We start from the raw sequence: 25,084 nt of genomic DNA on the forward strand, positions 1-25,084 counted from the left end.
CCCGGTAGCTTTCAGACTGGCACTTCCGGAGGGTTCCAGAATGCATCCGGTGTTCCACAGATCGGTGCTCACTCCCTACAAGGCACCGCACAGGTTCCAGGAACCCGGAACGGCGCCGAGTCCGGTCAGAGACAGAACAGGGCACGCGGGAGTGGCACAGAAGGAGCGCATCAACGAAGTCACGGAGATTTTGGACTCCAGATGGGGGGAGGAGGGGGTAGAATACTTTCTCGCCAAGGAGGGCACCCCGGCCAGTGCGAACAGCTGGGTGCCGGGCTACGCTTTGGACGAACCTCTACTCAAAGACGAGTTTCACGCCCTCTTCCCACATAGACCAATGCCAGCAGACTTTTTCGACGACTGGCTTTTCACGCCCACGCTTTCGGCCAGCACTTTCCGGGGGTTCGACTCGGACGAGGACCCGACACAAGACGTACGTTCCCCGGAGGGGTCACCCTCGGGATCTGCATCAGAACCCTCGTATTGGTGGGACGATAGACCAGAGGAGCAGTTCCGCAGAAAGTGGCTGGAATGCCCAGGACGAGCAACGCCGCCAGGAGGAAGTGAGGGAGAGACGGACATGGACGTTTTCGGGGACGACCCTGGTTTCGAGCACGGCGGCACAGAGATGGAAGCGGAGGTGACCGTCGTCGACGGGAGAAGGGAGGAAGACCCGGGAGCCTTCAGATGGAGGCCCGCCACGGGAAGCGAACGATATCCGACGTTCGTCCCTTTGCAACAGCAGCACCCAGCTCCAGCACCGGAAGGAGGGGAGGGGGGAATGGGGGGCTTCGAGGGGGGGATGGATGTCAGGGGTTTAGGAGCAGAGGCAAGGGCAAGGGAGGAAACAGAGAGCGAAGGGGAGGAGGCAGAAGAAAAGATGAGTGATGACGACGACCCGAGATCTCCGAGTCTTTCCAGTGAATCAGAGGATTCACAGAAATGAGCACCAGTGGCCAGGGCAAGGGGGGAGTTTAGGGGGACACCCCAGGAAGATAGAGCCAGAGGGGACTCAGAGGAGAGCAGTTGGAAATCGGGACCAGCGTCACCGCCAGGGAGCAGGGAGGAGGAAAGGAGCCAGGGGGCAAGCGCTGGCAGCTCACCACAGGAGGGAGGGCATGAGTCAGGAGTGGCCACACCTCCATCGGGGAGCGAAGAAACGGTTAAGCGGAAAGTGGAAGGTTGGGCGCGCGCGCCAAGTTCAAATGCAGAGGAAGGCAGCGCAGTAAGCAGCCCGGAAAGGGAGCCAGGTCCTAAAGCCCGGCGCAAGGAGGCAGAAGGGTCCGGGTCAGCGCCAGAAGAATCCCGGAAGGAAGAAACCCCGGGGGGCAGAGGGACCCAGAGGAGAACAGTCAGGCGGAAAAGGTGGAGCAGGGCTAGGATATTAAGTTGGTGCACAAGGGGCGGAGAATCAGACGGAGCTTCGCCGATCTAGCTACTAGACGTAGAGTTGCACGCAGCAGCTTGAAAATGGAAACTGTAACTCAATAAAGACTTTTACTTAATGATCGCTGGCTAGCGTGATCCTCTGTGAGCTAGGATCTTCGAGCAGCTCTGACAGGTGTCATCTGGGGATTTGAAGAGCAGTTTTGCTCACGTGCTGATGACCAGCTTTATCTCCCCATGCCACCTGAATTGGGAAAGGGTATGCAGGTGCTAGACCTGTGTGTGAAGGTAGTGATGAGCTGGATAAGGGCCCATAAACTGAGGTCAAATCCTGAGAAGGCAGAAACTTTGTGGGTAGATAGTTCCTGGGCCTAAGAATCAGGTAGATGGCTCGGTCTCTATAGGGTAACACCCCACCCCTTCAGAAATAGGTATGTGATCCAAGGATAGTCCTAGACTCCCAGCTTGAGGCTTAGGTAGCTTCAGTGGAAAGGAGCATCTGTGCCTGGCTACAGCTGGCTTGACAGTTACAGCCATTCTTGAACCAGCTTAACCTGGATATAGTTAGTCCACGCTCTCATCGCCTCCTGAATGGAATATTGCAATGTGTTTTACATTGGGGCTGCTCTGAAGACATCATGGAAACTGCAGCTGGTGATTTAGTCTGAGACAGTGAGGTGGGATCATATTACACATATCTAGAAAGGAAGGCACTCGTTGGTGGTGACATACTGGGCCCAATTCAAGCTGGCAGGACTAGTGTACAGAGCCATGAACATCTTTGTACCGATGTCTATGGCCTGGAAGCCATGACAGGAAATAGGGTCTTCCCAGTTATGACACCCAGGATCTCCAATTCACATCCTATTGACATCGGTCTGTCTTCCACACTATTCTAATTCAGATGAAAAAATTCCTTCCTGTAGCACCTTAAAGACCAACTAAGTTAGTTCTTGGTATAAGCTTTCGTGTGCATGCACACAAGAAGTGTGCATGCACACAAAAGCTTATACCAAGAACTAACTTAGTTGGTCTTTAAGGTGCTACAGGAAGGAATTTTTTTATTTTGACTATGGCAGACCAACACGGCTACCTATCTGTAACTAATTCAGATGAAAACTGAAGATCTATTTAATTCTGTAGACCTCTGGAACATAAAAAGATGGCTCCGCTGATTTAATCTTATCTCTAACTATGTTACTGCTGACCATGTTAGTTAGGATTGTGATGGAAAAGTTGTTTTTTGTGTTTATTTTGCTGCTTGTTGTTAGTCACCCTGGGCTACTGTGTGAGGAAGGGTGTAATATGAATGAATGTTTGTTGATGTTGTTTATTATGTTGCATGTTTGATTCTAATAAAAGGCAACAATCAGCCTCATCAGCTCCAACATAAATTCTATGAATACTGAGTGTTGGCTAAATTTGGTTTTATTTGTGTTCAAGAAGGGAGACAACAGCATGATAATTGTATTTAAAATTTGTCTGCCTTTACTGAGAAAACAGACCATGTGTGATTCGATACATGTTTAATTCAAGCTATTTTACAATGTAACATAATAGAAGAAAGTAATTTGGTACTGAAATAATATGTTTTGTTCTGTCAAGCTACTTTTCTTATTTTCAATGTAAATTTTTAAACCAACAACAGCAAATACTGCAAATGGAAGCCCAAAACAAACTCAACTGATCTAAAATGTCAACATCTAAAGTAATTTTTGTTTTTTCTCATCCCAGCTTTTCCTGCTGTTAGTATTCATTTTCGAACCATTCCGACATTCATTGCCATTCATAAACAGATTGTATGTTGCTCCTTGTTAATGTTTGGTCTGTGGCGTGCTAAGCAAGATACATATTCCATTTCTCATCACATTGCAATTTGTAACCATTGTAGGAGGGGTCATCTATAATTTCCTGCAGTAAGTATGTCATGTGTTTGTTGTTGTTGTTGAACATAGAAACAATCTCTTTAAAAGCAGAACTAACACAAACAGCATCTGTGAGGATGTGGTCACAAGCGATACTCTGGTTCATCAAACCATGCCACTCAAAGAATGCACATACAAGGGTCCTTATGGATAAACAACAGTAGAGGCTGATGGGGAGGGTTTCACTTGGAATAGCTATACACAACTTTATTCCTGTTACTATGGTCTAAACTAGATGTGGCACACAGTCATGTGTATCTTTTCCACTGACTTCTAAAAGCAAAAATAGCCTGGCCAGGTGCTGGTAAATTTAAGAGAAAGAAAATCGGAGAGTGGGGTGGTTGCTTATCACCCACTGACGGCTGCCATTTTTCGATTAAAAAAAATCACTATTCTGAAGCACAATGCTTAGATCTTACAACAGGTCCTGGGCACTGCTTATTTTTAAATCTAGGAGCACCACTTGGTTGATGATAGGCTGATTCAAGCAAAATCATCCACTGTATCTGTGGCTCTTGGATGCTTCCAGGCAGTTGCTATCTTTGGGTGGGATTCAGTGATATATTGGCAAGCCCATGTTGCAGAATTAAAAGCTGGCTGAAGTCAGAACGGTTTGCTGCAATATCATATAACCTCCCCACAAGCAAATTAGGGTGAATGCTCATTAAAGAGGTCTCCTGGAAGCAAATGCTATGTCTTTTTCAAGTCTTAACATTTTCGTTTACCAAGCGAGTTCTCTTTCACAGTTACCTGTTCCATGTCAGGATAGCTGAGGTCAATTATTTCTCCTACTGTTGTTATGACATTCTGTAGGTTAGTTGCCTCTCCAATTCCTACTTGCCTTTCAAAATCATTATCAGATTGGGGGGGGGGGCATGTTTTTAAGAAGCTAGAATTGGAGAAGGTTGAGAAGGGCTTCCAGCATTTGAGGAGTGGGAATTAGTATATTGCTTTCTGCTTTTCTCTTCCCTATAATGAATGCACAATGGTAGGTCTTGGGACCACCCATGTTGGAATAATGACTCACTCCCAAGTCTTGTACCCTCTGAAACAGACTTTTGAAGCTGTCTCTTCTTTCCTCCCTGATAGAACTCCCTGTAGTAATCTCTTTCTTTCCTCCTGCTCACCTAGCAGTTTCATATTCAACAGGTAACACACAAACAGGTATAGAGGATGACATCATCCCATACAGATCTCCATCATACCTAATTTGGCTGACTATCATGGGTGGTAGTCCACCAATAGCATTAAGTCTTGTAGCTCTATGCAAAACATTATAACTACCTATGAGAGCTGATGAAGCAAAAGTGGTTATGAGACCGAGCTATGAAGCAGGGAATCCCTGGTTCAAATCTCACCTCTGCTGTGAACTCACCGGATAACCTCAAATAATCCACACTCTTTTCAGTCTCAGCCCCCAATCTCAATCTGCAAAACTGAGATTATAATACTTACTTACCTTACAGGGTTGCTTTGTAAGAATTACAATACAATCTATTTGAAGGACTTTGAATACTCAAAAGTTCTAGTAATTATTACTACAGTGGTACCTCGAGTTACAGACACTTCAGGTTACAAACACTTCAGGTTACAGACTCCGCTAACCCAGAAATAGTACCTCAGGTTAAGAACTTTGCTTCAGGATGAGAACAGAAATTGTGTGGTGGTGGCGCGGCGGCAGCGGGAGGCCCCATTAGCTAAAGTGGTGCTTCAGGTTAAGAACAGTTTCAGGTTAAGAACGGACCTCCAGAGAAACCAGAGGCCTTCCTCCTGGGCATTGTCGGCCAGAAGGTGTTAAAGAAGGATAGAACTTTTTTTATGTACGCAACTACAGCAGCAAGAATTCTCATCGCAAAACACTGGAAGACACAAGTTTTACCCACACTGGAAGAGTGGCAGACGCAATTGATGGACTATATGGAACTGGCCGAAATGACTGGCAGGATCCGAGATTTGGAAGAAGAAGCAATGGAGGAGGACTGGAAAAAATTCAAAGACTATTTACAAAAATTTTATAAGTTATATGAATGTTAAGAATTCGCATGATTTGGAAAAGTTAGCTCCAGCAATAAGATTTGATTTGAAATTAAGTTATATTAATGAAAGGACTAAGGTTTAAAATAACATTACATCTGCCTTTAGAGTAAATTGATAATAAGTAATTTAAACTTAAAATATAATTATTTGAAAGAACAAAAGAATGCATGAAACAAGGTTATAATTTGCTGATATTTTTATTGTCAAGAATGCACGGTGAGGGAGACGTGGGGAAGTCCGGTTCGTTGTGGAAAAATGTTTTGAAAGGATGATTCTCTTTTTCTTTCTTTTTTCTTTTCTGTAATTTCTTTGTATATCCGACTTTGTAACCTTATCTGGAAAAAAATGCAATAAAAAATATTATAAAAAAAAAAGAACGGACCTCCAGAACGAATTAAGTTCTTAACCCAAGGTACCACTGTACTAGAAAGAGAGAGAAAATTCATTGGAGTGTTGGCATGGTCACCAAGAAAGGGGGGGGGGGACAAAAACAAACCCCACCCCTATTTTTGTGTGTTCACTTCTGCATATGTTTTAAAGACTGTCGCAAGGCAAATCTAAAAAAATATACTATAAACACCAACAACTGGGAAACACTTGCCTGCGAGCACTCCAATTGGAGAACAGCCTTTACCAAAGGTGTCATGAGTTTTGAAGACACTCGAACTCAGGATGCAAGGGAGAAACGTGCTAAGAGGAAGGCACGCTTGGCAAATCCACAGCGTGATCAACTCCCGCCCGGAGATCAATGTCCCCGCTGTGGAAGGATGTGTGGATCTAGAATTGGCCTCCACAGTCACTTACGGACTCATTGTTAAAACCGTGTTTATGGAAGACAATCTTACTGGGCTACGAGTGATCACCAATGAGAAGAAGGGAAGAAGAGAGATCATTGGTGGGGCTTTTCTTCTAAATAACACAAGCCCCCTCAAAAAGAAGGGTCCCTGCCCCAAAGAGCTAACAACCTAAATTGCAGATTTCAGCAGTGTGTGAAAGATAAGAAAAGATGTGTAGTTAAAGTGTGGTGCTGATCATGGCAAGGTTGCAGGTTTGATCCCCATAATGGACAGCTGCATATTCCTGCATTGGAAGGGGGTTGGACTAGGTGATCCGCAGGGTCCCTTCCAACTCTACAATTCTAAATGGGCAGAGGGGAGTCAAAGGTAGTTGATGCTTGTTTGGAGGAAAGGATTATGTTAAAAGCACAGGAGAGGGTGGTGAAGGTGGAGCGGGGTGAGCATGAAGACAAAATTTATTTAAATATGTGCAGACAACATGTGTGAAGATCCTGCCCTCCCTTCTCCCTAAGTTTGTGCTGCAGTCATTCCCTTTTTCTCGCTATCCTTTTATCCTCTAGTTAAATCCTTAAAGGCAGTGCTAGAAACTGTCATGAGAACACTCCCAGGGCCCAAGCAAGCACAGTTTAGCATATTCAAGGGAGAATTAGCAGGAAGGCTGAGTGTCACACAGGGTTTTTTTTAATCACAGACAGCTGATATTACAGTGTAAGAACACCCTTGCTTTATATACGATGAGCTTTTTTTAAAAAAGGCAAATCAAACAGCAGCCATCCACTATTCTCTGCAGCATCGGTGCCATAAATAGGTGCATTCCCATGGCTGGTTGATTTTAAATTTATGATAAAGTATATAAAATTAATGAGATGTGGCTACACTTAACATGCTGGGGGAGCGGAATCTACTCCCCTGCTGTTGTGCTCGTATCATGTACAGTACTTCAGAGTCGGTGCGCTGAAACCAGACACCCCTTTCATTCATGCAGTCAAACCCCAGGCAGTCTTATCTGTGACACAGCTTTAGACAATCCATACCTAACCCTTTTAATATTATTACCAGATTTGCATTGCAACCTCTTAAGCATGTGTTCTCTCGCTCGCTCGCTCGCTCGCTCGCTCGCTCGCTCTCTTTTTGCAAAAACTGGTGCCAGAGCTGGGGGCTGTCCTGCCGTACAGTTGTATTCTCTCTGTGTGCTTGCTGAGTGGGAGGGTCACACCGTGTGAGACTAATAAGGACAGAACTGCGTCCCCTTCTCCCACTCTTTAGAGACTCCAGCAACTCTTCGGCAACTACAGCAGCTTTGTACAGGCATTTGCTGCGCTTCTGGGGAGGGGGAACTTAATCAAAGGTAAGAGCCTCTTGTTTGCGATCAGCTGATTTACACCCAGTATACACTGCAAAGTACCGTGTGCTCTGCTTGGTTGGTTTGCTCTGGTTTTGACAGTGTCACAACTGAGCCCTCTATATAAATGGTATTATAGATTGTGCGCTGGTATATCAATAGCTGTCATTCTGTGCTTGTTACACTGTGCAGTCTGTGTAGCTGTGTGATGGGAAAACAGGTACTTTTTTTCCTTTTTCTTTTTGCACGGATACGCTGGTTTTAAATGAATGCCCTGTTCCATAAGGCACAGGGAACAGTTTAAAGCACATGCAAGGCTTAACATGTACAAACTGATGCAGTGATAATGAAGCTTGTGGGTATATTTTGTTCAATGTCTATATACCAAAGGAAATAACTGTGAGGGTGTGGGTGCGTTGCTCTGTCTTCTAGGGGCCGTTGCACTAAATTGCGTGTGTATATTGTGAAGGAAAAGAAAGTCATAGTGGGATGCTGAAATTCTAAAGCAGCACAGCTCCCATGAGGAACTATAGTGCTTCTGCTTTTTGCTGGATTCTATTTCTCTCTCTTGCTGTCGGGGATATTTTGTTTCGTAATATTGCTAGAGATCCTGCATTTGGGACCAAGAGAGTGTTGTCCCCTCCCAGGTACACACCTGAGTAAGCAGAATGGTAGCCCATAACCTCCTATAAATGAACCCCTCTTCTCCAAACACACACACACTGAACAAGGATGCTATTCAATTCCCTATTTAGTCACATTCTGAGGTGGGATGGTTTCTTTCCATATCTGTACAATTTCTGATTATTTAAATATTATACTGCTGTCATACAGAATCCCATAAGCAACCGGGGCATGTTGTAGCCGAAGTTAACAGCTTTTAAGTCCCATTAATTGGAACGGAAGAGATGTTAGGCACATGCTTAAGTGTCCCACTAAAATGGATGCAACACAGAGGTGCTCCATATTTATTTGCTTTTTTAATTAGCTAAGGGGGGGGGGGGAAGCAAGTTAAAAGTCTTGATTAAGAACCACTTTGTGGGTTCCAAGGTATGGCACTCTCAGTCTCCCCCTTTCTACCACACCGCATAAACTTCTAAAAATGAAATAGAAATATTTCCCTGTGCGGGTTCCAGATGTGGTTAAGGGTGGTGCATTCCCTTTGCTGGTGGTGAGGTGCTTGGGTTGGTTCCATTGTGACCGTTACGTGATGTGGTGGAAAATGGATAACGGAATGCCCTCGTGCTTTTGCTTATACCACTGTCACTCATAATGAGCAACGCTAAACTCTGGTCGCATTACACACCACACATTTAAAGCACCTATCCCCTCCAAAGACTTCTGGGAATTGTAGTTTAAGTGTGCTGGGAACTGTAGATCTGTGAGGGGCAAGTACAGTTCCCATACGGCAGTGGTGTCCAAACTTTTTTCAAAGAGGGCCAGATTTGATGAAGTGAAGGGCTGTGAGGGCCGACCAATGGGCCAAGCATAGTTGTTGACCTTTTTTAGGATTGAAGTCGCTCAGCTTTTTTTAGGATTTTACCCCAGGAAATAGACTGCCGCAGGTGCTGGATTAAACTGACTGGCAGGCCCCTGAGACGGATTTTGGACATGCCTGCCATAGGGGAAAGTAATATGTTTTAAATATATGAATACACCATGAAATGCATTGCTTATTAAGAGCAAAGTAACTTTTGAAAGCAATAACAATTCCCCCTACCCTCCCATCTTACAGCCTGCCTCACTTTGTTAATCCTCACTACAGATCTGATCTAGTCCACTGGGGGAACTGTCTTCAGTTCTGAAGTTTTCTCTCAAGAGTGGCTTCTCTTATATTTTAAAATCAGGGTGGCTTTGGGCATGCACTTACATTGAACCATTGTTTTGCTTGCTTCCCGTCATGCTTAAAGCAAACAAACCTGTGAACTGCATATTTCTAAGGGTACCTAAATCAATCACTCCGTTGCCAGAATAAGCACACACACCTCACACTGTTCTGACATGGCAAGTTCATGGCTGGAAGCGCCCTGAGTTTGGACCACATGTGCTCACTTTGTGACATTCAAAGGGCTCTGATGAGAGCATTAGAGGATGCCATTTCCCAATGGAAAAGGTGTTAGGTGTTGTTAATCAGGATGTGAAAGGCTTAAAATAGAAATGTCAAAGCCCCATTAGCCTTTGAAAGCAGGGGAGCAGCCACAATAAGCAGCATTGGCTTCACACTCTGATGTGACTTGCCTCTAAGGCTGCCATATTTTTTTTTACTAGCCTTGCTCCTGTGCTTCAATCAAAATCCTTTGCTCCTAACAAACATTAGCAGGTAAGGACTTTTCTGATATGAGGATAAATAGAGCCGTCTGGAAAGCTGTACAAATAATAAACAGGCTGTGGCAAAAAGGCCATAACTGTACCTGCTGCCAGCTGAAGAGTTGGAGGAAACTACTGTACTGCCTGGGCCCAATCAAGTTACAATAGCAAAATCAGGCAGTAAAAGCCTGTGGGGGTTAAAGAGGACTGTACCACTTCACAGGCAGCAGGGGAGCATTGCAATCTTTAGCTGCTTCCTCATGTAAAAATTACCTCCAATTAAGTATATACTACACCAGGCTAGTCTATTCCCAGAGTTGCTGGCTGTCTCCTTGCTAAAGTTGTTTCCCCCCCCCCCAGAGGGAGCAGGTTAAACACAGAACAATATTTAAAAATGGGATCCCCCCCTTCCAAATTCCCACAGGTTGAAGTGATACATTCCATTCACTCTTTCTTGCCCTCATTACTACTTGTCTGCTGCATATGTAGACTAGGCCTAGGTGAGCTTTTCTTGCACAGGCAGGCAAGGAAGTAGGTCGTACGTGACATCCTCCTCTCTAAAGGTAATTGATATTTTCTTCTCCAGGCAAGGGTTTTCTGAGAGGAGTCGCTCTTTCACATATGTGTGTGTGGGCTAAGCACCTAAAATTGCTTTGGAGTGAGGCTGAGAGGAAGCACAGGTAAAGGTCCATTATATGTGCTTGGTAGTCCCTTCTCAGGCGTGTATGTATGAAAGAAAGGCTCAAGTATTCTCCAATGTGCTCTAGAAATCTCAGGTAATGGATCTGTTACATGAAGGAAATGCGCAAGCGGTCTAAAGTGGTCCAGCTTTTAAGGTTGGCTAATACCTCCTAGTTTAGGAGATTCAATGTTTATTTGCCCTTAACTGCCAGGAAACTCTGGGTAGGTGCTGAAGTACGTGAACAAGCCCACCTGCCCGCCGTGGCTCGGCCTGTTCTGAAGCGAGCTCCAAGCTTGGGCAGAGAGAGAAGCTGGGCTATAGAGCATTTTTTTCCTATCCAATTTTGGAAGACGGAAGGGCGGTGGGAATGGGCAGTGCATAGACACTGGCTTGAGCGTTGCACTGCAACAGGAAAGGAAGGTGAGAAATCAGCAGGAATCTCTATGCCTAATACTTCCCAGCTAAGAATGAATGCAGCCAGCAAGAAAATAGCCATTGGAATCTGTTTCTAGTGGTAGGATTCAGCTCTGGAATTAAGGGGTGAAAGTAAACAGGAATGCAAGTTCATTCCATAAATCATCTACTTTTAACAGCTGTGTGACACAGAACCAGAAATTCAACCGGTGAGGTTCTTCCATCGCTCTGGCATGAAGATGCTGTAATGCAAGCTTTACCTACTGATTTTTTCTTAACACAATTATTGAAAACAAAGGAACCTAGCTTGAAAAAGGTTGACAGCCATGCTAAACAATATCTCATGTGTGAGCAATCACGAAGGTACCTCCCACGCAGATTAGGTGGCAGGAATTATAGGATGCATTTTGAAACTATTGGTTAGGTGTGGTCTCTAGTACACTTTCTTTTAGAAAGTAAGCTTCAGAATGGCAGACTAATGCCCTGTGAGTTCTGCATGCACACTTCTTCCTGAAGGTGGGCAGATGATAATTTAAGCAAGCCTGGCCAAAGCAGCTTGCAAGAAATAGCAATTGAAATGCATTAGAAAAAGGAGCGGCACTGCCTTGGGTCAATAAAAACAATCAGTATCTGCAAGTGGGTTTTCCAGACAAGTGATGTGACTACTTTTGTTGTCCTTACCAAGTACAATAACTTGTGTGAATAAAGATGGAGCCACACAGATGTCCTTCCCAGTTTCTTCTGCTCAGTTATGCAAGGAATGCGTGCAGGCCCCTCGTAATGGATAGTCACATGAAAGTCAGGGTTGCCATTGGGTTTAGCACACCCAGTCAATATCAGCAAGCCCTTGGAGAACAAAACAAATCCCAAGATCACCAGGAATGAGCCAGGAGTTTGGAACCAGGAGTTTGGAATAAGAAGGTCTCTGCCTGCGCATGTGGAGGGTCTTCATCCTGGCTCAACCATAGATACACCAGCATGTCCAAATGAGGGTAAGTCCCTCAAAGGGGTATAGCAGGGATGGGATAGGGGGAAACTTACCCCTATTCAAAACTCCTTTCAGTTCACTCATGTGACTAGCAACCTAGCGGACATTACACTGGCAAAAAGAACGGTCTAAGTCAAACTTTATTTTAAAAGCTTGTTTTACCGCTGCTAAGCTTGGGCTGCCTCAGCTGGCAATATCTTTGCTTCCCAATAGAGTTTTAAATAAGGGTAGTTTAGGTAAAGGGACCCCTGACCGTTAGGTCCAGTCGTGGACGACTCTAGGGTTGCAGCACTCATCTCGCTTTACTGACCGAGGGAGCCGGCGTACAGCTTCCAGGTCATGTGGCCAGCATGACTAAGCCGTTTCTGGTGAACCAGAGCAGCGCACAGAAACACAGTTTACCTTCCCGTTGGAGCAGTACCTATTTATCTACTTGTACTGTGTGCTTTTGAACTGCTAGGTTGACAGGAGCAGGGATCGGGCAACGGGAGCTCACCCCGTTGGGGGATTCAAACCGCCGACCTTCTGATTGGCAAACCCTAGGCTCTGTGATTTAGACCACAGTGCAACCCGCATCCCTCTTAAGGGTAGTTTACCACGGTATGAATTACCCTGGCTTCCTGTAGCTTGGATTGCTGTGCCTATGTTGTATCCAATAGTCCTACTTGTACTCATTGAAATTAATTGGGATGTCTAACTTAGGGCCACTGATATAAATGGACCTACTATGAGTAAGACTAGCATTGGCTATAACTCTCAATAATGCCTTAAATTCAAGCTTGCAGGAATCATAGCGGGGGCAAGGATAGGTTGAAATGAAACATACAAACAGAAACACCGAGGACCTACAATGTAAGATACTGTGGGAAAGGTGGGACGATTCCAATTTTTAATGTGCATGACACTTATTTTTAAAATATATACACACACAAATACATCATTTATTTAAAATGTTTATACCTGGCTTGTGCAACTAAAAACATCTCTATCTATAGATATGATGCAAACTAGTACAGAAAGCTAAGGCTGTGTACCCATTACTGTTTGTTTGCTCCAGTGTGTGTGCACCAATGGCGTTTGACATCAAGTACACATGACATTAGCTACAACCCATGTCTATCATGTAGTTCTTTGAAAAGTACTGCTGCTGAACGGATGCATTTTTCCTCAAACGAGCTTCCACATGTTTTGAAAATAGAAACGCATGTTCTCTCTGCAGTTAAGCTGAGGTGAGACAACTCAGATGGCCGTGCATGCACAGATGACAGCTTCATGAATATGGCTTTGGGGGGTTGGGGGGAAACTGAACAGGTAATGTGCATCAGGTAAAGACATCCCTGCTCTCTCTAGTGGATAGCAACGTGCAAATGTGATTTGCAAACGTGACTTGCAGTACACCTAACTGTATTTTAAGCCATTAATGTGTACGTAGCCTAAGATCTGCAGATTGCCAGAAAGGTTTTCAGAACTTGAGATTCATTGCCTCTTAGGGTCATACTACACATTATGCCTGGAGAATATAATTTATTTCCCTACACTTTTTTGGTTTTTGTTTTGTTTGTTTTTTACTGAAATGCAGCAACAAGGCTGCACAGATGAAGGGATTTTTAAAAATTGTTTGTTCCTGTACTGTTTGTTTCCCCTTCTGGGCAATATACAAAGTGAGCTTTAGATCAGGAAAATAGGGCTGGAATGAAAGGTTAAAGACCCAGACACCCTTGTTTCCCTTCCCTGCTGATCTGTCCAAATTGGCAGGCCCCACCTCTCAGGTAAAAAAAGTTGGGAGATTAAAGAGTGCTCACTTTCTATAATGTGTCATTTTGGTCCTTAGAATTCCAATAAAGCCACCTTTTAAAAATGATATTTTTATTTATTTATTTTCTCAAAGAAGCAATATGTCAGCCAAACTGAAAGAAAACATAAATCCAAAACCCAACTTCTGAGTCAGCTATAGAGGCTTCCCACAGGATCTTCTAATGACATTCCATCAAATCATACAAATACAGACAGATTTATTTCCTGCATGTAACCAGAAAAGAAAAACCAAGAAATGGAATAAGGCTTAAGCTGTTTGCAGAATCTTAAACTGGTTTTTGTATTTTATGCATCTATGATTCCCATGTAATATTTTTGGCTAAAACGTACATTCAGTTGAAAAATGCACTTAAATAGTGTGCAAGAGTCTGAAAGTTGTGTTGAGTGCCATGCATGAAAAATGCTTTCCAACTCCTTGAGAAAGGCAATAGAATTTAGGCATATGCTCCTAGAATCCATTTATCCAAATGAGATTCAAGCACGATTTTGCCATCTCTCAACTACCTTCTTTTTTGTTTTTTAGTGAGTCTGACTTCCAAAATAAAGAATCAACCACAGCCTCTTCTTGCTGTTGGCCTTATAAAGGCAACATTAACGTGAACACAACATATAGATGGTACCAATGGATCTGAAGTAGGAGCAGCCTATATTACCCCACTGAGGGCCAAATGGGAAGATACTGCTGCATGCCACCCAATCTCTGAGCAGTGCGAGATTCCACAAGGCCATATCTATTGGCCTTCAGCTTTCATCATTGCCCACTGCAAACTGGGCAATGTCCCCTCTGGCATTGTCTTCTGCTAACCAGCCAGAGCGCAGCGCCGGGCTAATAGTCTTAGACTTGCTGTTGGCTTCTCTCTGTGTCTTTTATTAGGTCAATGACTCGGCCATCGATAACCTATGGATGGTTCCTCTTGGTAGCTTCTCTGCCAGGCAGTTTACGGGACAAGGATAGCTGAGTGCAGCAATTTAAAGTCTAACCCTCTTTAACCCTCTTAAGCAGTGATAAATTCTAACATTTACTAGATCGAGGAATTTAGGGGGATCTGTGCCCTCCCCACGTACTCCCAACAATACATTAACTCAGTGTCTTTCAACCAGTGTGCCGTGGTTGAAGGATGGTCAGGGGTGCCATGGGCAACACTGGCCTCTGTCCTTTCCTTCCTTCCCTCCCTGCTCTGATGTCCTCTTGTTTATTGTAGCAGCCCTGGCTATAAGCTCCACAGGCGATTGGTGCCTCTGGGAGGCACCTCTCTTTGGGGTGTGGGGGGACAGCTCAGAGATCAAGGACGGCAGCGGCAGCTGTCCGGAGGACTCCCAAGGAAAGGAGAGAGGAGTTTGAGGGAACACTCCACAAGGGAAGGTGTTTGAAAAAGGGCGAGATGCTGCCAGCTCTGTAGGCAAGAGGTGACATAACTGGGCTCCTGAGCTCCACAGGGCGTGCCGCAGAAAGAACGTACAGTGGTGCCCCGCAAGACGAATGCCTCGCAAGACGGAAAACCCACTAGACGAAAGGGTTTTCCGTTTTTGAACTGCTTCGCAAGACGATTTTCCCTATGGGCTTGCTTTGCAAGACGAAAACGTCTTGCGAGTGTTCCGATTTTTTTCCTCTCCCCCCCCTTTTTCTAAGCTGCTAAGCCGCTAATAGCCTTTTAGCCGCTAAGCCTTTAATAGCCGCTAAACCGCTAATAGCGCTAATCCGCTAAGCCGCTAATAGGGTTGCTTCGCAAGACGAAAAAACCGCTAGACGAAGAGACTCGCGGAATGGATTAATTTCGTCTTGCGAGGCACCACTGTAGTTGGTTATGGGAGCTGTAGACTCAAAAAGGGTGAAAACCTCTGCATTAACTCTTTCACTATTAAATGCAGTTTAAAGAAAAAGACAGATTGCCAGTGTGGGGGCCCTGATCTAGATTGGGATTCTAGCACAAGGGCAATGGGGTTTTGACCCTCCTACCCCACTGTGATCCTGACCTAGATTGGGGGACCCTTGTCAGCAATTCCCATAGGTTGAAGTTGAAAGTTGAAGTCCGTCCCTCCCTCCCCCCATGCAAATTGTTGGTGTACCACCATAACCCTGGATCGGAATAGGTATCATAGTGGGGAGGCAAAGGGTTAGGTCTGTGTATATTCTTCCCCCATTCTATTGTCTTTATCTGGACGGGGTCTTCCATGCTTCACATTCATGTGGAAAAAAATACTACACTTACTGCATAGTTTGACCCGGACACTTTTTCATATACAGTAAATAAATAATCATCCTTATTTGGATTTTTTTTTTTTTTTTTTGCATTTTACTATGTTCTGTTAAAGTCTGAATTCTCTTTTCATTATAAGTGATTTAGAAGAAATGATTGATTGTGTATAGATGACAAAAATATTTTGTTGTATACATTCTTCTTTTATGCAGTCCAAAATGGAACTGTCCTTTCCCCCTCATTTACATATTTTCTGAGACATGAAAGCTGCTGAAAAAGAAAAAGAAAAAAGGAAAAGAAATCTAGATATAGGAATGATACATCAGTATGAGATTGTGACTGCTCCACTCATCCTGCTCATAGTGAGTGCATGTAGTTTAACTTTAAGTACCATAGGCTAAAAATAATCAAAACTAAAAATGCTAATCAGCTATTACTAACACATGATAATTTGGTGGTCTTTTGACCAATATATTCGACCTTAGCATAGCTGAAAACCTATTACTCAACAATCTAAAAAAGTAGCTGAGAAGTACTCTTCATTGTCTTCTTATAAGTCTAAAATTAGCCTGCAAACACCCTTTGTATGTGCACGCGTGCTTTTTTCACACTAATAAATGATACACATTGTACTTGACTGATGACTCTTCTCTCTCTTCACAACTGCTTGTGATTTTTGCAGAAGTGAGAGGAAGTATAGTTCACGGATGGAAAATTGAAAATGAAGTTCACCTTAGTTGTGTTACCATCAATCACAGGCTATTTCAGTAAGCAAAGTTACAGAGAGCCTACATAAATAACATGCAGTCAATACATATCAAATTTTAAAACATTTCTAGCAGTCATTGGTCAGCACAATGTAAAATTATTTTCTGCTCCCAAATGGCAAAAATAAAATGCCCGTGAAACAGAAATTATTCAAAGGCCGCAATAGAAAGAGGTACAACCTATGGCTCTAGGGCTGGCCCCAGACATCTGGCTGCCTGAGGCAGAGCAGCAAAAGTCACTCCTTCCCAACCTTGGTACCCAAGACCAGTCAAGTTATTTTTGCAACTGTGGCAGAAAGTGCTACAGCTACCCCATCTCTGCCTCTGCAGATAGAATAATAATAAATTAAGTAACTAACAACTTGCTATCATTTTATGACCCCCAAATCAGCTGCTTGAGGTGACTGCTTCACCCTGCCTAATGAGAGGACCAGAACTGGGTCCTCAGAGCAGCAGTTATACTCAACATGGGCTTCTCAACAACTAGAAATTGTCTATATTTCCCAGGCAGAATAATGAACTAAGGATTTATTATACAGTCATGGATGTGTGTTAAAAAATCGCTATTGGTCATCAGGGATGCTCATAGAAAGTACACAAACAGCTGGTTTCCATTTTTAGATTTGGACCGTAATTAGCTGTTAGCAGGGAATCATCCAACCAATTATGTTACAACACATCTCAATTCAGAAGTAAGACCCACTGAATTTAGTCAATGAGATTTACCCCCAGGTGAGTACGTATGTATAGTACTACATTAATGGCTCAACAGTCTATACGCCTCTTTTCCCCTTATAACTCATGTGTATTTTGCTACATTTGTTTGTGTGTATGTACGTGTGTACCAGTATGCATATGTATCTAAAAAGGGAATATTTAGATGATTCATAATTATGTAGGTTTTATATTAAATGGCAGCAATGTAGTTAAAGGGTTTGATAAGTATAGAGAGGAAGATTGCTTCGTTGATGTGATTTTATTTTAGACTTCACAAAAAATATGATTAATTTTAAATACAGGGGGAAGCTTCTCAAGTACTAGTCCCTTAACCCATGAAACAAAAGTGTAAGGGGGAAATCATGTGCAAATTCCTGAGACCCACAGAGGAAGATGGAGCAGTATTTCATCACCCCTCCATCCTGTCTAGATATGGCTCCAGCTGAGAACTTCTGCTATGTACATGAAACTAAATTATCCTATACTTTTACGCAACTAATTATATTTATTGTAGGTTGCCTTGTGAGGGTTTTGCCTCAAAAGGCAGCATATAATTACTAATAATAAAATAAACAAGCTGAACCTGAGTCCATTGATTTCAATGAACTCAGGCATGCCTAACAATTTTCAGTGGAAGAAGTAGAGGGGCTTTAAATGAAATTTGTAAGTCCCAACTTCCCCCACATTTTAGCCAAATCATGCTCCACATAACCTTAAAACAGTACCTGTCACAGCAGGTAAGCAAGGTCAAGTCTTCTTTGGCCCCTTGTAATTTGAGCACTGGTGTCTAAATCTGGATATGTCTAGGCTGGACATCCATAAGGCAACCCGCTTGATTGCAGTGGAATCCTAAGAGTGTTTTTAATCATGAATGTTTTCATTTCAGATTTCTGGTCATTTGTTCACATGTGTTCAAGAGGAGATGAAGGCAATTGGATCTTGCATAATTTGGCTTGGGTTGGCCATCCTTCTTCCAGTCTCTCATTCTATAGCAGTCACTGATAAAACAGGTATTTCTTTATTCCTCTTCCTTTCTAATTAGGCACAGAAACTTTGTCAGGGTGATATTGTTGCTTTTGAGAGAATAGTCCAGTCGTTTGGAAAGCACAGAAGGCTTTTTGAGATGTTCAACAGGGCAGGTACAGCTATGTAGAAAGTTGTACTCTCTGCATAATACAACCACCACATGGAAAGTGCATGTACAACGAAATGCATGGAGGGTTAATGGAGCTTTGGAAGCTAATCTGGAAAGTATTTAATTAAACTTCTCTATTAAAAGATGTTTCCACCCCAAGGTATCTAACAGCAATATTTCCATTTCCTGTCCACTCACAGGAGTCTACATTTGGAATGAGCTTGCAATCGTTTACAGTTATGTTGTGCTGCTACTGATACTTCCTCATTTTCTTAAGTTACATATTGAAAAAGAACCCAGGCCTGGGCTTTGAAACAGAGCACAGTCATGAGTGCAGTTTGGTTTGCTTGGTTCTATATGTCCTGCACCATGATCCTGACGATACTTAGATGGGAATGTCATATTGCTTTTAATGGAATTTTCTTCCATGCAATTGTTCATGAGCTTGGCAATTTAAATCAGTGAATGTAAGGACATGAATGGGCCTGTTCTTCAAATAAGCAAATGTGCTTAGGAACCTCACTAGCCTTTCTCTGGATCAGTGCTTGTCTGATAATTTGTATGTGCAATGACCAAAAAAAAAAAAAGAAAAAAGAAAAAGAAAAAAGGTTCCTGGGAAAAGTTATATAAGGTGAAGAAGAAACACTTTTCACCAGTACTTTGTAACTTTTGCTGCGTTGCTATTTTTTCCTTCCATCTGTTTGATTTTTTTCCTTGCAAAAAACACATATAAACCTGCTGCCCTTCCACTTATACATCTCTCTGCCGCTGCTCACTTTGGCCCTCACAAAACTTCTGGACCATCTGCCTCTTAAAATCATCAAGATAGTTGTCATCTTCTGAGGATTAAATCAGTTTTTGTAATTGCAGAAACAGCTGGTTTAGTTGTATTTCATCAAACGTTGACCTGGCAGTTTCTGAGGACTGGCCATAGACTGCATTTGTATTTTGATAGTTCACTGGTGCTCAGTCTGCAACACCAGTTGGGATGATTCAGAATGACCCCAGAGAGGGCACATCCACACTTGCCCCATGATTTCAAGTTACAGGTCCGATGGGCCTTTTTTTTTTTTGTTTTTGTTCTGCTGCTTTCTCCAGGAAAACCTGCTGTTTACTGCTGAATGAGAACAAGCATCAATCGGCTTTTCTGCGGATTGACCCATGACTTTAAATCACGGGATGAACAAAAGCGTAGCTGAGTCCTAAGACATCTACATCAAATGTTGTAGGAGAGAATCTTACTGATTTACACGTGGACAAAATAACAACACTTTTTGAATAGAAAAAAGAAAGGGGGTTGATTTTCAGTTTGCAACGTTGTTCATATAACCCATACAAGAAGGTGGAAGGTATGAGCTATCCCATCTAAATGCTAAAATTTTATATAAGATATATTTAAGAATTATTTTTCTTAGACCAGGAGGAGTCCAGTGTTAAGCGGAACCTCCAAGCATCTTGAAATACCAGTAATAAGTGCTAAGTGATTACAAATGTGCTGAAGGGTAGCAAGAACTGTGGATAAGCAAACCTTGCATTACAGTCTCTTTCCTAAACTCTTAAGGCAGCAAAACCTCCTCAAGACTCGCTGATCTCAGCTCCTGAGAGAAATGGAAAGCAAACTACCCAGTGAACCTACCATATCCTTCCCTTGCCCTTTTCAGGTGTGAAGTTACAAAGTTCTGGATGCAATATATCCTTAATTGGATGGTTGAATGCACAGACTATTTGTTTTTCAGGGTCTCAGGTGATCAGCACTATCAGAAATGACTATCAGAAATGAAGAATGACAAAATTCACCAGAGAACGTTAGCTGTCCACCACTGATGCTGAATAGTGACCCTTCACTATAAACAAAAATATCTAAAAACAGTATTGAGACCCTGCACCTTCCCCATTTCTGCTGTCCACCGTAACATAGGCCTTAAAGTATCTACAAGTTTTTGAGCCAAAATGCAGAGGATGGAGGTTTGAGAGGCAAAATGTTTCTGGTTCAGCATAAAATAATGAAAAGAGTCAAAGTTATTTATGCCAAGAGAAACTGCTGAAGTAGGCATATCAAAGGAGAGCTAAATCTCTAAGCACCTCATTCTACTGAAGTTTCTTTTTGCACCACTATTCAGTGAAAAGTGAACTCTTTACACCTTTGGATTTCCTTTTGAGTCTGCTTTCGTAGGATCCCCTTATGTCTCTGTCCCTTCCCTGCTGCCTCCTCGTTCCTTAGAATCTTAGATGATCCTATATTGCTGAGTTTGCTTCTCCTTGGGTCCATGGCTGTTTTGGGTTGAGACTCTTACACATCGCACACAATGGTCTAATTGCATTGAAATGATTCTCAGAACACTTGGAACTTCACAGAAAGCTCCCAATTAACCTTGATTTTTAAAGTGGCATATACTGAAATATGAAGGCAATTACTCACGCTAAAGAAAAGAGAGAGATTACATGTGTGGGCTGTTATGAAGGAAGAAGTAAGGTTTGCTTTCTGCTTAGTATCCTGAATGAGCCTGGGGAATGACTTCATTTAATTAGCTAATATTGTATTAATTAAGGAAATGGCAGGGATGGGGTTGGGGGAGAAGAAGAGATGTTGCAGAGCGGCAGATTATGCTGGTTACGCTTGCAGCAGCCTGCCTGGGCATATGCCGATAGCTTTTTGGTTCATAGCAATGTTCCCCTTCAGTTTTCACTGGTGCAGAACTGCTGGTATAAGAGCCATTTACTGGAGGGAAGTGATTACTTCTAAAAATAAAATCTAACAAATCTAAAAGAGAGGGTTGTGTTACAATACTGAAGCTCACGGAGCTGTCAACAGCCATGTGTTAGACTAAAAATGAGTTATTTCTTGTAATTGTTTTATTCGTTGACTTTTCAGGGATTAAGGTTGTTTAGAAACATTTATGTTTTCACTGGATTCATAAGATTTCTCTGTTGGCAGGGCCATAAAGAGTTTTAAGTGCTAATTTATACATTTTAATTGTACACAAGTCAGTTTTTTTTAAAAAAATCCTTAGTGATTATTGCTGTGTGTTCCAAATTCCTATTATGGGCATCATTCTACTACGATCCTAATCTTCCTACAGATGGGCCCTATCTATACTTCCAAGGGGTTTTTCTTTTGGCCTGCAGCATCAATCCACAGAAAACCCGATTGATGTGTGTTCTGATTCAGTGATTTTCCTGGGGAAATTGGCAGGACAAATGAAAGACTTCTCAGACCTTTGCCTAGAAATCATAGGGCAAACGGAAGTGTGGGCGAGCCCTTAGTCTTGACAGACTAAGGCTGCAATCCTGTGCACATTTATGCCCAAATACATCCCATTGAACTAAGTGAGTTGTATTACCGAGTAAGCATAAATAAGATCAGGTTGTACTTCCCATTGAAATCAATGGAAGATAGTAGGTGCAACTTACTTACCGTATTTTTCGCCCCATAAGACGCACTTTTTCCCCTCCAAAAATGAAGGGGAAATCGGGGTGCGTCTTATGGGGCGAATGCCTGCAAGCCTCGCGCGCCCGGCAGGAGGTCCGACCGGGTGCGCGAGGCTTGGGGCGGCAGCCTGTCGCCCGAAGCACGGGGAGCCCTCTGGAGGGCTCCCCCTGCTTCGGGCGAGTGTCTGCAAGCCTCGCGCACCCGGCAGGAGGTCCCGCTGGGTGCGCGAGGCTTGGGGCGGCAGCGGACTGCTTGCGCGCACCTAGAAGCTTGGGGCCAGCTGAGCTCAGCCCGCCCCAAGCTTCTCGGTGCGCGCAAGCAGTCCGCTGCCGCCCCAAGCCTCCCGCACCCGGCAGGAGGTCCCGCTGGGTGCGCGAGGCTTGGGGCGGCAGCGGACTGCTTGCGCGCACCTAGAAGCTTGGGGCCAGCTGAGCTCAGCCCGCCCCAAGCTTCTCGGTGCGCGCAAGCAGTCCGCTGCCGCCCCAAGCCTCCCGCACCTGGCAGGAGGTCCCGCTGGGTGCGCGAGGCTTGGGGCGGCAGCGGACTGCTTGCCGGCATGCAGAAGCTTGGGGCGGGCTGAGCTCAGCTGGCCCCAAGCTTCTAGGTGCGCACAAGCAGTCCGCTGCCGCCCCAAGCCTCGCGCACCCGGCGGGACCTCCTGCCGGGTGCGGGAGGCTTGGGGCGGCAGCGGACTGCTTGCCGGCATGCAGAAGCTTGGGGCGTGCTGAGCTCAGCATGCCCCAAGCTTCTAGGTGCGCGCAAGCAGTCCGCTGCCGCCCCAAGCCTTGCGCACCCAGCGGGACCTCCTGCCGGGTGCGGGAGGCTTGGGGCGGCAGCGGACTGCTTGCCGGCATGCAGAAGCTTGGGGCGTGCTGAGCTCAGCACGCCCCAAGCTTCTAGGTGCGCGCAAGCAGTCCGCTGCCGCCCCAAGCCTCGCGCACCCGGCGGGACCTCCTGCCGGGTGCGGGAGGCTTGGGGCGGCAGCGGACTGCTTGCCGGCATGCAGAAGCTTGGGGCGTGCTGAGCTCAGCACGCCCCAAGCTTCTAGGTGCGCGCAAGCAGTCCGCTGCCGCCCCAAGCCTTGCGCACCCGGCGGGACCTCCTGCCGGGTGCGGGAGGCTTGGGGCGGCAGCGGACTGCTTGCCGGCATGCAGAAGCTTGGGGCGTGCTGAGCTCAGCACGCCCCAAGCTTCTAGGTGCGCGCAAGCAGTCCGCTGCCGCCCCAAGCCTTGCGCACCGAGCGGGACCTCCTGCCGGGTGCGGGAGGCTTGGGGCGGCAGCGGACTGCTTGCCGGCACGCAGAAGCTTGGGGCGCGCTGACCTCAGCTTGCCCCAAGCTTCTGGATTAGCGCAGCGCACCTGGGGGGGAAATAAATTTTTTTCCCTTTATTTCCCCCCCTAAAATCTAGGTGCGTCTTATGGGCCGGTGCGTCTTATGGGGCGAAAAATACGGTAAATCCGTTGATTTCAGTGGTATGTGCTGATGTCGTTTGCATCCTTACCTGGAAGTAAGTACCATTGAACATAGTGGGGCTTACTTTGGAGCAAACTTCCATGGGCATGTGCTGTTAGTCGTGATGACTATGCTTAGCTGGCTTGTTGCTGTGAATGGTAGGGACTAATTCAGGGTCACATCCACACCATACCTTTGAAGCACCCTTATACCACTTCCTTGGAGCTGTAGTTTGTTAAGCATGCTGTGAATGGTAATGAAGGGTTTCCTAATAACTCTCAGCACTCAGCTGTAGCACAGGGGAGGCCATGCTTGTGTTCCAATTCTAACTATAGAGATTCAGAAGGTCTCAGTAACTTCTCTATGGAATCCTAGATTTCTGACAAAGAGCATATTAGCAATATATTAGCTTCCGGTCAGAATTTTAGACATGTGATTTTTTATTCAAACACCACTTGAGTTTGCAAAAATGTTCTCCAGTCTTGCAGTTTTTAATTGGTTTGTTGGAACCCAGTAGCAGTTCTACCGTTCTCATGTTGCCATTGTTGTTTAGGGTGATTTTTTAAAAGAGGAAAAGCAGAAAGACTGATTAACAGAGAAAATGTATAGGAAAGAGAAAGAGAAAAGAAATCACTTGCAATTAGGGCAAAGCTCCTTTAGTTCTGTGGAAGAAGGAATGTCGGCAAATGCTGTTTATCATCCCTGCATGACAAGCTGGACAGGACAACATTCTCTCTTCTGCAAAACTCTCAAATGTACAAGAACCTGTCCTTTCAATCTATTCTCCCCAATGGTAAAATGAACGTCATCCTCACATGCTTTGTTTCCCCTAAAACCTGACAAGTGTAACACTTAGAGTGAAAATTCTTCTCTCTTTTATTTAAAAATATTGTGTAATTGAAATCTTATTGTATGGCATTCAGTTGCATGTGAAATCTCACAACTCCCACAACTGTACTGAGGTAATTTCCTTCTAATAATTCGAATTCATTTTTATTCCTAAAGCAGCACAGTGAATAATTCCTCTAGTTACTTCACTGGGACTATTCATGTACGTTTGGGCATTTACATTTAGAATTACTCAGTAGTGTACTCAGACACTGACTGTACACAAGTTGAACTCCTCACATTGTGTGTCATGTAAAAGTTAATGTTCCCAGGACTTTCAGTTCTTACAGCTCACACTCTATTTATGGCCTAGAGGCAGACGATTCAGGACAGCCTTGAATAGATGTAAAGTGCAGCCTATGATATGGTAGTTCTAAATATTTTGCTTGGAAGGCTAAACTTAATTGAATGCCAACATTTAATATGTGATTTCTCCCGCCCACACTGGTTGGCACAATGGTGCAATGCAACGGTCTGTGGCGGCAGGTAGAGGCACACAGTGTGACTGTTCGTGTGTTAGTCAGGATGCATAGCAGAGACAATGCAGCCATATTGCTCTTTCCAACAGAGGTCTTAAGATAGCTGTTCTCCCCCCTCCTCTCCTGGTCTTAAAAGGCAAAGACAATGAGCCCTCCAGCTGCAAATGGGGCATATCTTCTCTATCTTTTGGCACTTACAGATTCCAGGATATAGATTGTGCATCCAGCTATTTTCTCTATGGAGAAGAGACACACAGTTTAGTGATCCCTGCATTATATATTTGTGTGGTGAGTGTAGAACTGGAGCAAATGAAGTGAGGGAGG

At 44.3% G+C, this 25,084-nt stretch overlaps 1 protein-coding gene across 9 annotated transcripts in view; it reads left to right on the forward strand.

Moving 5' to 3' along the window:
- Positions 1 to 7,306: 7,306 nt before the first annotated feature.
- The window catches only part of COL19A1 (collagen type XIX alpha 1 chain), a 219,116-nt gene continuing 201,338 nt past the window's right edge, over positions 7,307 to 25,084 (forward strand). For 5 of the 9 annotated variants that reach the window (XM_081186913.1, XM_081186910.1, XM_081186912.1 and 2 more), the window contains exons 1-2: positions 16,149 to 16,253; positions 18,262 to 18,385. In XM_081186913.1, the coding sequence (XP_081043039.1) occupies positions 16,152 to 16,253; positions 18,262 to 18,385 (226 nt within the window). In that variant the 5' untranslated portion in view covers positions 16,149 to 16,151. Of the gene's footprint in view, positions 7,494 to 9,755; positions 9,808 to 10,226; positions 10,358 to 16,148; positions 16,254 to 17,368; positions 17,391 to 18,261; positions 18,386 to 25,084 lie in introns of those variants that run through there. The other 4 variants (XM_081186914.1, XM_081186916.1, XM_081186915.1 and 1 more) reach the window with 4 other exon arrangements.

The sequence above is a fragment of the Podarcis bocagei genome, assembly GCF_964188305.1.
Source record: "Podarcis bocagei genome assembly, chromosome: 3".
Lineage (NCBI taxonomy): Eukaryota > Metazoa > Chordata > Lepidosauria > Squamata > Lacertidae > Podarcis > Podarcis bocagei.